This window comes from Molothrus ater, chromosome Z (genome assembly GCF_012460135.2).
Source record: "Molothrus ater isolate BHLD 08-10-18 breed brown headed cowbird chromosome Z, BPBGC_Mater_1.1, whole genome shotgun sequence".
NCBI lineage: Eukaryota > Metazoa > Chordata > Aves > Passeriformes > Icteridae > Molothrus > Molothrus ater.
This window is the reverse complement of record NC_050511.2, coordinates 16,906,625-16,922,520: the sequence shown is the minus strand read 5'-3', so window position 1 is coordinate 16,922,520 and position 15,896 is coordinate 16,906,625. Positions and strand designations below refer to the sequence as shown.

General features: G+C 38.8%; 1 protein-coding gene across 1 annotated transcript in view; it reads left to right on the top strand.

Annotated features, from left to right (window-relative positions):
- The first annotated feature begins 10,399 nt into the window (after positions 1-10,399).
- The window catches only part of ARL15 (ADP ribosylation factor like GTPase 15), a 228,634-nt gene continuing 223,137 nt past the window's right edge, over positions 10,400-15,896 (top strand). Inside the window, exon 1 of the mRNA XM_036403060.1 lies at positions 10,400-10,494. Within this exon, the coding sequence (XP_036258953.1) occupies positions 10,483-10,494 (12 nt within the window). The 5' untranslated portion in view covers positions 10,400-10,482. The remainder of the gene's footprint in view (positions 10,495-15,896) is intronic.

Below are 15,896 nucleotides of genomic sequence, written 5' to 3'. Positions count from 1 at the left end.
GCAAGTGGAGAGTGGGTATTCAGAAAATAAAAAACCACATAGTAATTAAAGTTTGTCAAAGGATTGCATTTGAATAGAAATTAAGATGTTTTCAGCAGACTTACTTACAATTTGTTGCTGTTGGTAAAGTAAATATAATTGTATTATCCTCTGCAAGGCTATTGTTTTTGTTTAAATCACCCATAGAATATTAGGTTGCAAGGAAAATACAAAAAGTGCATATTCATAGACTTATCATACTATAGTACTATTAATAGATGCAAAAAAGCTCTTTCAGGATGAAATTGCTTCAATTCAATTTAAAATTAACAACTGTACACTCAACTTTCAGCCCTCTCTTGGGCAAAGTTCATATTGAAATTGAATTTCTCATTCCATTGGACTGAAAGAGCAAAGGGACAAAAGGATTAAATATTTATTTTTATAATGCCTATACTGTAGAATGAGTTAAAAAAAATAAGCCTCAGCTACTAGCTGGACATTATTAGGAAAAAATGTTGCAGTGAAGGTAAGAGAGACAAGTGACTATATGCTAATGTGTAAAACTGCATATGTGAAAAATGCACTACAAAGAATAGTGATTCACCCAGCATTGCCATTATAGCAATAGTTTGCTATAGTCCTGGATTATCTCTCTTACCTATATACTTGCAGTTTCCTGTAAATAATAACATGGAATTTTAGTCAGTATCTTAGAGTTTGTATAAAATAAGGAGCCTATAAAATGAGCATTCTGCCTATTTTTAGTCTGCAGTTACATTTTACTATAAGGGTATATGGAATTAGTTTCATTCCTGAGTCTCTTCAAAACTTAATGCATATTTAATGATACAGACCTTTGCACAAAGTCTGTCAGCAGGGAGCCTTATCCTGACAGAAATCTAGTCACACATTTCCCTATCCTGAATCCCAAAGCAGGTTAGTAGAGCCTGAAAGGTGAGTGGCAGTGATGAGGAATGCTGAGAGATACCCTGATTCACAGCAACTTGCTTCTGCCTGTGAACACGATAGCTCTTTCAAGGTTCCTTACTGATATTTAAAATGAAATATTTGGCACCTCCTTTTAGTTCCTTTATTTGGAAAATACTAAGTGAGTTTTATAATGCACTAATTCTGTGGTTTTAAATACAGTAAGTAACTGTGGTTATCTCAGAAAAAAGCAGTTAATGCAGACCTAATTTTGCCTGTAGGGAGAGCAAGTTCACATTTACTGTAATTGTCATTAACATTTCTATTCATTTGGTACCTCTTCCTAGGGAAAAACGAGCAAGACAGCTGAGCACAGAATCTCTTTCTGGACTGAATTCTTCCCTGTCAGTGACCATCTTCTGTTCTCCAGGTCACAGAAGCACTTGGTCCTTTGTTAAATGGCAATAACCCTTACTCCATGCTTTTTACGGGCAAATGGTTAGATAGCTTTCACAACCTTAATAAGATTAAATTTTGTAATATAATAGGGAGTTACAACAGACTTTGCCTTTAGCTGTTTTCTTCACCTGATCTTACACAGCCCAATGAGGAGAATTAAATTGTTTAAATAGCTTATTTCTGTCGAGCTAGTTCAGTAGATAATGTTTTTTATTCCTGTATTTTTCTCGAAAGGATTCTATTTATTTTACTTTATTATTTTTCATATGTTTGTTTGGGAGGGAAAGAAACATTTATTAGAAGCTTTTTTCTACAAGGAGGAATAAAGAAGAACATAATTTATGTATTGTTATAAGTTCTAGCAACTGAGTAATCTTAAAGGTACAACTGTACAACTACCACCAAAAAGCATCCAAAAAGCACTATATAAGGTAGTGATGGGTATTAGAGACTTCCTTGTCCTTCTTCCAGATACCCAAGGGAAAATAGGGCTTGCTAACAAACCATTCAATTTTTTTTCCATGGAAATTAGCTGAAATCTGTGGAGGCTTTTCTCATCAATACAAATGGCAATGGGCAACTTTTACTTTCAGGTACCACCAAAGTGAACAATAGTGTGTTTGGGACCTGTTTTGCAAGATCTGCTGGGGGTTCATTTTTCTATAATCACACCCCTTTCCGCAAATCTGACTTTTTCCAGTCATCCTTCCCACTGAAATGTCCTAAAGCCAGTTCCAGTTCTTCTTTCCCTGCTTTCAATCAGTTCCAAGAAATTAAACTCTCAAATACACATATTGAGCTTTACCACTTCTCCACCACAGCAGAACTCAATACTGATTTTTTTCCATTTATTGCAAATCAATCTTCACCTTCTGAGACTTCATAAAATTCTTTCACTCCTTCCAGGTCTCTATTCTGATTCTATGGGGCCAAATTTTATTTCTATTCCTCCTATGGAATTCTGTAAGACAAAGGATTTAAACAAGCAGAATCCCACTGTTATATCTCACTTTATCCCAGCTCTTGTTGCCACTTCCCTGTGCTTTAAGGATTCAGAAGCCACACAGTGTGCTGTTATAATCTTGGATGGTAGCTTCCAGTCATTAGGGAACAGTATTACTGGAAGTATCTTCTGGGCTGGGAACAAGATACAGTGGAGAGAGCTGTCAGAGCAATGGCATTTCAGGGTCAGCTGCCCATGCCCAAACAGATGGCACCTTGTTTTCTCTAATTAAAAAATCTTCCATGAGAAAGTAACAGTGTCAGATCTTGTCATGCTAATTTAGCCAAAGTTCAAAGATAAAAATGTACTCCAAAACCACACAGGCTACATGGTCAAAGTACAAAATACATCTTTTGATCAATGTGCTAGTTATGAGACAAGTAATTATATCACCAAATTTCCTTTTGGAGTTTAGTTTTGATTGGATAAACACATCTAAGCTACTTCACTTGTTTGCTTTACTTTTCCCTCTTGGATGAAGCATGCTGCGTAGCCAGAACTCAAGAGCTGTATTTTCCTTTCAAGTCTGCCTAGCTATAGAAGTAAGTGCATAAGACCTATGAAAATCCAGTTCAAATACCAAGAAAACTTCTGAACAAAGTAGCCATTACATGAAAGTCAGGTAGCCGGTGTCTTGCTTCTATTGAAAAGAGTGATTTTAATAGAAACATGAATTAGGTCCTTAAATCAAGTATAGCATCTTCGTAAAGATGAGTATAGGCTTTTCTACTTTTTCTGAGACAAAGGTTTCCACCTTTCAGAGAGATTATGTTCTCAGTATTGCTATAATCATAAAGGTTATGCTGAAGATGCAAATATTATTTATGTTTTTAAAAGTAGATTTCTGCATGTGACTTCAGAATGGGCATTCTCATTATGAAGATCATCCATTTTGCAGAGGATTCCTTTCTTATTTCCACTCACTAATAGAACAGTTTCTTAAAAATCTGTGATTCAAAACAAATAGTGAAAACTTGACCTGTGAATTTCTAAGGTAAAGCTGAGATAAGAAAAAAATTAGGAAGGACCTATTTAATATCTGCTTCTATAAACATTGTCAGTAGGCCTTTAGGATGTGCTTTAAAGAAAAAAAGAGCTTCTAAGGACATGTTGCATAGCAAAATGCAAGTTTAATTATAACTTGTGTTCACATGCCTACATAGTTTAAATTGCCTAATATGAATAAAAGAATTACATTTGTGTGAACTGGTAACTGGCATTCAGACTCTAAGGCATGTGTTACTATTTTGTCCTTTCTCTTCTTAATGTACTACTTAGATGAGACTAAAATCTGAAACAAAGGTATGTCCATACCAAGACATTATTTTTTATTAATTTTTAGTGTTTATTTTATTATTTTTGCTGGAAAGCATTTTTCTTTTCATTTAGTACTCAGAAACAAAGTAAGTTAAAGTGTAGAAAATCTTGAACCCTAGAGAGACTTTGTATCTGATTTCATTATATCCAGAAGAGATGAAACGGTCTTCTACACATATTGCTACAATGCTTTGCCAAGCATATTCCTAATATATGCTATGTTTACACTACAAGCAAAGTTTAGTTTTATGAGTCTGTAGTCACACTGACTTCTTCGGAAACATGACTATTAAGGAAAACACAGTGCAAGTATATAAGATGGGACAACACATTCAGTATAAATATGAAACACAAGGTCATATGGAAATTGCAATTTCTTTTGTTTCAGAATTATCTGTACCTTCATTTGCATTGAGACTTTATAATTCCTCTCACCAATTCCTAATGTGCCATTATTGAATCTTCCTCCTTTGGAGAGAAGAGAAAGACTGATGCAGACAATAGTCACCCATGTTCAAGGTTCCTGCAGAGCTTTATCTCTGTAATGACCTTCCTCTCCTTTGGACAGGCAGACCTGTGGGATGGGCACTGTAAATCTTCAAACACAACAGATGCATTATGTAGGTCATAAGATACATTTTCTTCTAGTAAAGCAATGGCATTTTTTCACACCTTAGTAAGAGTATGATTTGAAAACTTATGAGCTTAAGAAGTATTTTCTGAGCCCTAATAAGAAGGTGAAAGTCTGTAAGTACTGGATCAGAACCCAGCCCATTTATAATTTGAAAGAGACTGAGTATTGTGTCTCTCATTTTTTTAGGGATAAACTTGGAGCAAAAGTACAATTCTAGCCTAACAGAACTCTCATCATGGAAACAAAAGAAAAAGCTACAAAGGGACACATGTACTTGCATGTTAACACTACAGCAAAGACCACAGAGTCTAACTGTACTGCTTCTATTTACATATTCATTCAGTAAAAAGGCAAAGCAATCTGAACATGAGAGATAAATATTTGAATACTTTGTAAACAATATTACTACAAACTTTGAGCAAAATTGTAGTCCTCATAAAATAAGTCACAAAGTTAAGTCACAAAAATTGAAAGTTGCAGTTAATCCCAGAAAACCAGACATTATGAAAAACATTACTTGATTTCTTGGGGTTTACTTTCCTTGTTAGCAGGGACATGAAGGTAAGGTACAACTTTTAATCCATTTCTTGATGTTTACCACAGTGCCACAAGCAATAGAGAATTAAACCTGATCAGAACTGTGAATTTATTTTTTTTCAATCTTCACGAGACCACTATTTTCTACATTTCACAAAAAAGAAATCAAGCAAAAAAATGCTTTCTTGAGTGTATATGAGAAGAAACCCTAAAGCCCTAACTCTAAGGCTTCCAAATTCCTCAGTCTCTTAAACACAGAAGCCCTGCTACCAAGGCAAATATCTGTGGCCATTTAATCTTCAAATTCTGCTAATAATTCAAACAAGGTTACCAGTTTAGGAGTAGGATTGTTAATTACATATTTTATTGCTGTGGGACTGTTTAAAAACCTAACATAAAACAGCCATGAAATTAAAAATGAGTCTACAGAACTACCAACTTGAGCTGGGATGACATAGAAATGAAAAAATATCATATGTAAATTCCAGCCTACTTGGCAATATAATCTATTCAAATTTCCTCATGCAAATTTTTTTGCATCATTTTATCAACAGTAACATTTTTTTGGTGCACAGGAAGGAGTAAATATCCTACATAAAATCAACTGTAATATTATAATCACTTTATTCATAACCCATAGGTTTAAATTAATTATTAATTACAATTATACTAAATTTATATCAATGTAACTGCAGTGGGAAACTGGTTTCTACTTTTGACCTTGTTCCATCATTAACCTTTGCTTTTAGACTGCCTGTTGTTATTTTGCCAGTGAGGTTACCTGAAGGTCAGCCAAATATTTCAGGAAACAAGAGAGAGAACAGGTGAAAAATCCTTTTTGAAATCTGTTTGCTTGTTTTCCTATCCATGTGTTCTTTTACAAAGAAGAAAAAATATATATAACTATAGTACACTTGATGACCAAAATGCCAAAAGGTAGCAAAATATTAGAGCAAAGAAAAAGAGATTTTTGACTGAGCGGTTCTGCTTCTCTCATAGGGTTCACTCACCTTTGGCTGTAGTATCTCTGCATGTTGACATTTGTCAATATATCAGATAAAGAGCTGCAAATTGCTGCAAACATTATTTACTCAAAGCACCTTCTCCTTTTCCCAGTAAGTTACATGAGTTTGATTAACAGCAGACTCCAAGTCACTTACTGAAATTTGAGCTGCAAATAAAACTGCTGACTGCTCTTGGCATCTATTTAATATTTAAATTCTCCTAATGAAAACCTCATTCTTTCATTTTTCTGTCCAGCATTTTTTACGTTTTTATGCCCTTCTGGATATTTCTAGGAAATACTTTTGGTCACAATTGGCCACATGCATTTATGGTGAAAATGTATACTTAGGAATCTACTACCATTAGACCATTCAAATATTTTTTCCTATCCGTTTTCCAGCTGCTGAACAACAGAACTCTTCTAACTAATCTTAACTTCCTATTTGGTCCAACTTCTTTTCTATTCTGCCAGTGAAGTCAGAGACTGTTTTATCACATCATTTGTATTCTTGAACTAAGCACAGTTTGTACCTTCTAAGGCATCCAATACTAAATTTCTAGCCATAACAAATAAAGGGGTTTTGTAGCATTTGGGAGCCTTTATATTACTGTATCAGCATCCTGAATCAAAGAAGTCCACATTTTTATGTGAGGTTTTTTTCTACAGATTTTATTTTTCCAGAGTAAGTATATGGTATTAACCTGAAGGTAAAAATTATGTTTTGTTTTCCTGCTAACTATCCTATGAGTAGCCAAGATGGGACAACTGCTGGTGTAACAACCTTGTACCATGGAAAACTAATATTGATAAGTAAGGCAGCCTCTTCCAGTACTTTCAAAGATAATAAATGCTTTCCTTCTCAACTTGAATTAGAAGGGCAAAATATCATGCCCCTCCAGTAATTAATGTTCTCAAACAGAGCTGTCAGGGCTCCTTATATCAGTAAAACCTGGTGATTAAAACAACCACCTTTTTGCTAATAATAAAATAAAAATCACTTGCCTTTCCCATATTAAAAATTGGGTGGGATGCAGAGAGCAAGGGGAGAAAAAACATACCATGTACTTTGTTGTCTTAAATAATGAAATTATCCTCATGTGGCAAAGTGGTTTAGATTGTCTCAGTCACTGATGACTACTAGGTCTCTTTATTTTAGGAAACCTTTTGTAAGATACCCAGTTTTCAGGTCATTCAAACCATGATGTGCCAACACTATACCTATGTACATTTACTGGATGAATAGCAGCACTGCTTTCTGCAGGACTTCTACACAAGCATTATTATGACAGAATTTATTTAACTAATGAGACTGGAAATTAAAGCAATATGACTACAGTATGCCTGTCATTCAAGTTGTTTTCCAAGATAATGCTCACTGGACAATTTGTCATATATACAGCTGACTATGCAATTCCAAAAAATATACTAATTCCATTCAAATATGTTTGGAAATAGGCATATTCATAAGTATTTACATTTTAAGTTCCCATTTTGCTGATATCTATTAAATAACAAATATGGTATCTATTAAGTAACACCTTTATGTCAAATCCACCACCCAAGTTTGCTAACTGCTAGTACTACAAATACTTGAATTTGTCAGATGTTACTCTTAGGTTAAAATGTTCAAAATCATTAAATTGCAGTGACAGAAGCAATGGATGATAGAATGTTGTACTTAGCACTTCTCAGGGTCAAAGTCTGAGTCTCAGATTGATTATTTTTCATACAAGTTTACAGAAAATTATTTTTGTGACAGGATTTGACTGAAGATAAACTTGTGCTTCTGTGCATAAGCTCACTTCCATTTTTGGAACCAGACTGACTACCTCACAGCCAACACATGACGTTTGCTCCATTTAAATACTTTGATCTCTTCCTTCCTATCTTGACATATGAGTTCCTGCTGACAAGCTTCTTTATGAAAATAACTTACATGCGTTAGGTATATGTATTCCAATATGATACTGAACTTAGATGAAAGAAATCTTATAGGACTTGCTAGAAAAATCTCTGCAACATCATGACTACTACATAGGCTGGAAGGTATGTGCTGTAGGACTTGTATTCTGCTTACATTCCGCTATTGTTCAATGTTAATCTCCACTTTATGTAGTAAAATTAATGTGCCATAAGGCTATGCAATGGCCAAAGGAATAATGTGTTTACAGTCAACAGAAGGATTAATACATGCATTTAAGCTTGGCTTCTCATTTGATCAAGTTTGTGGGATTTTCAGTGTATACATGAGAAATTTCTTGATTTTTTTAAACTGATTTTGTGTTCAGATCGTGAGGTTTTGTTTATAAACTAGAAAGAAAATCACATTTATAAAATAGAATAAACATTTTTCTTTGGAAATATAAACACACTGCATCTTCATAATAAGATCTATCAACTTCATATCAAACAGAGGGGTCTTCTAGTTCTTTTTCTCCAGATGTACATCAGTGCTAAGTAACTAAACTAAACTACATCTGAGAAATGTTATTATAACTCATGTCTACTTTCAGAAATTCTACTAGCTTTATTGTGATGTCTGTCCATGTTGAAATATCCTTCCCATTATTTTCCAGTAGCTGAACTGAATCTTCCTTACAATAAAAGCCAATTACTTCTTTTCCTATCACAGCAGCATCTCTGCAGCAACTCTCTAGATTCATAATTCTATTTTCTTTCAATCAGCTATAGAAGAAATAATTCCCAGTCCTTTCCTATTTGTCTCACAGGAAACAGTTCTGAAATATCTGCTTGTTCTTGATGTTCTCATTTCAGTCACCCTTCATTTAGAGATGCATCAAAAGGCAGCAAGTCTCAGGAATGATGTATTACTGCTAAAAAAAAAGAAATAAAGGGTTTTAATTGTTAAGGGGAAAGCACTACAAAACATTAAAAATCACATGTGATGACAGAAGTGTGATGAAATCAGTTTCTTGCAGCTCCTCTGTTACATTATTGAGAGGCCTGCTTTACTGACCCCTGTATTGGCTAAAGTAGTCTTTACACTGTAGTTCCCCCTGTCAAAAGGACATTTCAGGATCAAGAGACAGTTGCTAGCAATTGCTGTGACTACATGAAAAACAGTCAAAAAGTGAATAGCAGGAAGGGCCAAACCTATATCCCTCCTTCCACCCATTACCTATTAAAGTACTAAAATTAGTGAACTTCTAAATGATTAAAAATAATAAAAAAAAATCATTGGTACTCATCTAAATTAAACTTAAGTTGCTATGCAGATGTATTTGATATTGAATCCCAAAGTAAAGAAAGGACTACCAAAGAAATAATTTTTATTTCTAGACTAGATGTATGCGGAAAATGAATTATCCATTGGCAAGATGTGTTTTGGGCAGGCATAAGGGGAATGTTTTACTAACACTCTCTGGATATAGAACTGAGACTGTCCACAACAGGCCTCAATTAGTTACACAATTCAGAGCAGTAATTGTAATTTATGTTTCCCCACCCCAGTTTACTAGATGTAGGTGAACGGCTCACCAATATCCTTAAAAATATTGATTCCCTGTTGCTCCTGGCTCCTCACTGACACCTGTTTTCTTCTACCTACTCTCCTACTTCTTTTTAACTCTGTTTTTTTCCCTTATTCTTTCACTCGATGCCTCATTTTTAGATTTCGTATCCCACTGTCACACACAGGGAGAAGTTTCCTTCCATTTCTCCAGGAATCAGGCATCCCTACTAACACCTCAAGTTTGTGAAAAAGCCTCCAGGTTAGGATATCAGGTTGCAGTAGGAGACACGGACGTTTCTTTCACGGGTGCTTAGGGGAACCATCACAGAATCAATCAGATTGGGAAGGAAACCTATGGTTGGATCAAGTCCAACCTGTGACCAAACACTACAACTTAACTAGACCACGAACACTAAGTGCCATGTCCAGTCTTTCCTTAAACACCTCCAGCGGTGGTGACTCCCCAGCCTCCCTGGACGGCTCGTTCTAGTGTGTAATCATCCCTTCTATGAAGAAATGCTTCCTGGTGTCCAACCGAACCCCCCTCCCCCGGCTTTGCTTAGGACCATGCCCACTTGTCCTGTCACTGGTTGCCTGGGAGAAGAGGCTGACCTCCACCTGACCACAGCCTCCTTTCAGGCAGCTGTAGAGAGTGATAAGGTCACCCCTGAGCCTCCTTTTCTCCAGGATAAACACCCCAGCTCCCTCAGCTGCTCCTCACAGCACTTGTGCTCCAGTGTGCTGCCCTTCTCTGGGCCCTGTTAGGCTGCGGGACGAGCGAGCCCCGCCAGCCGCAGCGGCGCGGCTGCAGCGTTCCTACGCCTTTAAGGGCGGCCCGGCCGCGCCCCCACGTGTGCGATCAGCTGACGGCGCGTCCCGCCCCCGCCCGCCCCTGCCCCGCTCCCTCCGCCGCGAGGTGCGGGCGGCAGCGCGGCTCTGACAGCGCCGCCGGGGCAGCGCCCGCGCCCCCCGCCCGCCCCCGGCGCGCCCGCCCGGCCCCGCCGCGCCTCCCGCCCCGCGCCCCGGCCCCGCCGCTGCCCCGCGCCGCCGCTGCCCCCGCCGGCCCAGCGCCGCTGTCAGCCGGGCGGGCGCCCGCGGCCCCTCCGGAGAGCTCGGCAGCACGGCGCCCGGCGCCACCCCGGTACATGGATTACCTGGTAGGTTCCCGGCGGCAGCCGACCGTCGGACATTTTAACTGAGCGGCTGGGGCGGCGTCCGCGGCGCGACGGGGTGCGGGGGGCAGCCCGGGGCCGGGGGTAGCCGGGTCCGGCCGTGCTGCCGCGCCCGGGCCGGCGGGCTGTTAACGGGCGATAAAGCGGCCGGGCCCCGCTCATTTGGCCGCTATTAGGTTGCTAAAGCCGTGACCCGGGTCGCTGTTTTTTTCCTAAACGCTGGAGCTTAGGGCATGCTCCAGTGAACTAAATTGCTACCGCGGACGGGATCAGCCGAGCGCCCGGGCAGCTGGTATTCGGGGGTAGCGTTTATGGCTCTTTAATGAATATTGGCTCCATTCGTCTGTGAAAGATCGTATCGCGGGCGTGCACCTCAGCTGGGATCGTGGCTGGTGTTTGCACTCACCCGCGCACCCTCGGCGGGCGAAAGCCCTTTGGCACGGCTGGCTCAAGAGCAGGTGGCTTTGTTTTAGCATGGTACCTGCTTACCTGGTCTTTTCAGCCTAGCAGTGGGGGGGTGCAACGAGCACACCCCATCGCTCCAGTCCTGTTGGCATCCCATTGCTCCAGTCTTGTAGCTTCGAGCTCTGTGCTGTGAACTGGTGCCCGCTCCTTCACCGTGAAATGCTGCGAAGCGTCAGCTGGGGCAGTGAAGAGCAGGCATCTTCTGGCCATCCCTGTTCGTTGTTGGTGTCAAGTGGGACCAGGAAGTATTTTGAGTCAGAATCTTGACTCTGTCATTCATACTTTTTCACACGGGATGCTCACGGGTGTACACTTTCAAGAGAGGTTCATCAAGTGCAACAGAATCTCTGGAGATGCTCTTTTTAATGAACAGAGTATTTGCCATGCTGAGATGAGAGCTGCATGCAGTGTCTGGCTTTTCCTTTTCTGGCAACTAAATAAACCAGAAATACATTAAATTAATACTTCACTATTCTTGTGACTATGGAGCTAAGATTTGTTTTGGTTTATTGAGCCTTGCAACCCCCAAAATGTTTTAGGCTTGCCTTTCTGAATTTGAATACTACAGAGAGACACTAGAAAATGAGTCCTGTGTGGCAGAAATGGTAGGCAGACTTCTCTTTAACAGCCTAGTTAATGAAATACTGATAATAAACTTGCTGGGTATCAAGTGCAGCCTCATAGCTCCTTGAGAGCCTGGAGCTGTTTCTGAGATATTTTTTTTCCTTTATAAACTTATGGCCAGATGAAACTGGCCATTCTGTACTTTTTCAAATGCTTGCATTAACCTTTGTGACTGCTACAGGCTGTTGTGTGGAAGGCCAACCACTCTGAGAACAATAAATTTAATAAGCCTTGCAAACTAAGAGCATGTTTTTGTATTAACTAAAGGGGGGAGGGGATTAAATAGCGCTGTTTTTTTTTTCTTCCCCTGACTCTTATTCTCCAGCTGATCCTTTTCCTCTTTTTTTGTCACGTGGCCTTCTTTAGTGTCAGTTCTAAAAACTGTCGTTGCTTATGAGGTTCAGGCACCTCAGAAAGTTTGCTCTAACAACAACAACAAAAATTATGATGGTGACTTAGACAACTAGTTGTGTAAATCTGTTTTTGGCTTGTTGTCACAGTCTGCCCTGGTGCAAAGATGGGCCTACTCGTTATCTATGCAAGACTTGAAGTTAAGTGTGAATGTTAAGCTATGGCTGTAGAACAATTGTCTCATTATTTCCACAGCAAAAAGAGCTGTACATGTTAAGGAATTTTGTGTTTTGTGCATTTATGTTGGGTTCTTGCACGTACATGGGCATGAAAACACAAACAGAAGGTTTCTGGTTCCTCATGTGGGGCACCTGTGTTGTAGCCTGCCGGCAGTGAGGTTTTCTCCCGTGCTTGCAGTGTGAGGCAGAGAGCAAAGGATGAGTTGTTTCCTCTTGCAGTAGTGCTGAGACAGAGTATTTGATGAGTTTTGCTTATCAGTGGGGCTGAGTGAGGGAGTGTAGTGGAAGGAGGTGAGGACAGATGAGGTCAGGTTTGTTGCTGCATGAACTCAGGGGTCAGTGCATCTCCACAAGGAGTCTACCCTCAGCCATCTCTTCCCAGACTGGCATAGGAAGGTTCTTTTCCTGATTTTAGCTGTATAGGACCTACATTGATGGAGAAGTCTTTTTTCCATTAAGAATCAGATCCCTAGAAGTAATGAACATCTGAAGCACCTTCCAATATCATCAGGTTATTGAAAGCGCTCAAAACCTTCTCAGAGTAGATTCAGTTGGAGCCAGCTTGGACTATGGCCTAAAACTTTTATGGGCAGATACCCAAAACCTAAGTAGATGCCTTCCCTACTTAAAGTGTGATCCTCAATTTATGGCTAATGCCATTTGATAATAAATTGGTACTAAAAGAGTATCTCCAGTGATGCTCTGGTCTATTTTTGCAGTTTTACATTGTAACAAAAAAAGTATCACTGGCCTCTGTATCTTTGATAACTAGAGGAGGCTCTTCAGCCTGGTGCCTCTTATTTTTGTGTTGCTATAATTATGATGTTAGGAGTGGTGTGTTTTTTTTTTTTTTAATCAACATGATTAAACCAAATCCAACTTGTAAAAAGAATGCATCTTCACTCAGAGGCACCTTTTACTTACATGTGTTGTTCTGCTTGCATTTAGTTAACTCTTTTAGAACATGCTATGTCAACACAGCTGCATCAATATAGATTTGCAGGTTTTTGTGACTACGTAATCTAGGGTACTGTTCTGCAACCTTCTTCAGCTTCATTCTTGCTACATTGTGTCTGGAAGGATTTTAGTGTATTCAGAGACTTGTGTTGGTTGGCCTCTCTTCAGTAGACTATGCTTAATTTAAGGAGTTATGCCATGATGCATCTTGTGAAAAGCATGGCATGTGACCAGTCTTACTTACAGTTCTTCCTTGGAGAACTTGTGGGGAAACAATAAAAAATGCTTTGGTTTTTCTTATGTGCTGCAATTGCAATGCAGATTTTAAGCTCCTGAGTAGACTTTCACAATACAATTCTTCAGTGGCATCCTCTGAACTGGGTAAAGTTCTTACATGCTTCTGTTCTATGTATCAGCCTGATCTGTGTAGAACTTTTAAAAACTGCTTGAAAGAGTGGTGTAGAAATTTGAATCTGTCTCTTCACAAAAGGAAGGTGTTATATTTGCCTAAGAGGTTTATAATAAAAAATTGATAACCTGTTTAATTTTGTATTTTTAGCATTTTCATTATGATAACTTATCCATAAATTATATCCCAAGATACTATATACTGTCTTAGTTGTAGATAAAAAGTGTTTCTTGGGGAGGTATTGAAGAGCAAATTCTGACCTGAAATGGAAGATAACTCTTCTTGGATGATGAACTGCTTCAGCTTCAGTAATTTTTTTTCTTTTTCATCTTTTTGGGTCCTTTTTCTGAGGAGTTTAACAGGAACATGGGTTCTGCAATGTCAAGAGAGTGCACACTCCTAGTGTGCTAGAATCCTTGTTGCTTTGTTGGGGATTGGTTTCTTTTAACTATAACAAGTTTGGGCTCTTGTTGTTCTTTGTACACTTGTTAGCAGATACAAACTATTTTGCTCCAGTATGCATGCACATGAAATCTAAAATTTTGTAAAATTTTTGAGTGAATTCAACTAAATTTTCAAATTTAGTGAATAGGCCTTGAACTGACTTAAGAGTGTCTGCTTTGTTTCTGAACAGTCTTGACCTCACAATCTAAATAGTTAGTATTCAGACAGAGTCTTGGTTGGGGAAAGCTGCATAATCCAAACTGGTGTTCTTAAAGTGTTAGGTGATATTAAAAAAAAAAAAATTAAATGTTTTTGAGCAGCTTTTCTTTTTTGGGCTGCTTACTTTTAACACCTTTCTTTTAAATAGTTAGACTCTTTAATTTAATTGGACAGGTTAGATTCAGAAAGTGGCATGTGGGATAGATCAAGACCACTTAGTGATTCTGGTATACTTCAGATCCAGTCTTTCCATTGCTGTTGCCAGTTCCATTGTTTGGTATCTGCAGGTCACAGAAAACATTTTTTTCTCACACTGTTTGAAGGTAAGAGTTTTACTTCACTGAAACTTTGTAAACCAGGAGATCCTGTCCTTTGAATAAGGAAAAATGGGTTGAGGTCCATACTAGCAACTCTGTATTTTTCTTCTGAGGCACATGTGTGATGTGGATACATTGCCTGCAACATGAGCAGCCACGGTCTATAGGCAGGGCCACGTCCTCTTACTGTTTGCTGAGCACCCCTCTCATAGGAATTCTGTCTTTTGTAATGTAACAATAAGGAACGTTTGGGTTCTATGTTGACTGATCTATCAGCTATAACAGCCTTGAAAACTTACACCTTCTGTAGAGCACAAGGGCTTCTATTTTATTATCGTCCCGGGGGTAGCCGGGTAGTTTGGGAGGTTGATTAGACACAAGGATGGGGCGTCTGACAGTTGTTTCAAAATAAATATATAGCTGAATGCAGGAAAGAAAACAACAGCTGTAAAGCGCATGCAACTGTATTAGTGTTTGGATCAGATGTGAATCTTTTAATTGGAGAAGGCAATGTTTACCTAGCTTTGCATTGCAGAGTGATCACAGATGACGTGAATTTAATATTTTTCACATGAAACCAGATGGAAGCATTTACTTCACTAATGGGCTTTTCCACCACAGGCCTAGATCAGAATTAGTGTCTGAAGTATGTAGTAAGAATACTTGGTCTTCAATTCCAGCTCTTGCTATGTACTACCAGACCGTGTTGCTCTGCAGTGTGCTGCTCCTGAATTCTTTAGTCAGACCTCCAAGCTTCAAGGCAACATGGTGATGAATTTCACAAAAGGTTAGCAATGCAAGCTTTTAGTAAGTGAGAATATCTGCATTTAGTAAGGACAAAATATTCCTTCTAATACCACATGCTGATTAACGTTTTTGGCTTGTTGTCAGTATCATCAGCTCATGTTTTTTAATACTGCCAGCTTGTGATGTTTATTCTTTTAAACGGAGTTCTGAAGTTTTGTGATTGTATGAGGATATTAGCTCTCCATTAATAAAAAAAGCATTTTTAGTTTAGTTTAAAACCACAGATGTGGCCCAAAGAGCTATAAAGCCCTATGAAAAAAACCACAACAGTATTTAAAATCTTTTTCTTCTTTGTGTTTTGGCTCGTGCTGCTCTGCATTATGTTGGTTCTGCTGTTTTTTCACTGTGTGTGCAGGATAACTTTCTGAAGTGCAAACTGTCTGACTGTGACTATATAAAAGTCCTTGTGGACATAAGTAGGGTATTTGCAATCTAACAAAAGATGGCCCATGCCAGAGCTCTTCAGCATACAAAATTTATTCTTTCTCTCTGACAACCTGGTAAGGTGACTAAATTAATTGTCAATGAGTGTGTAAGTAAGTTCCCTCTATCTGA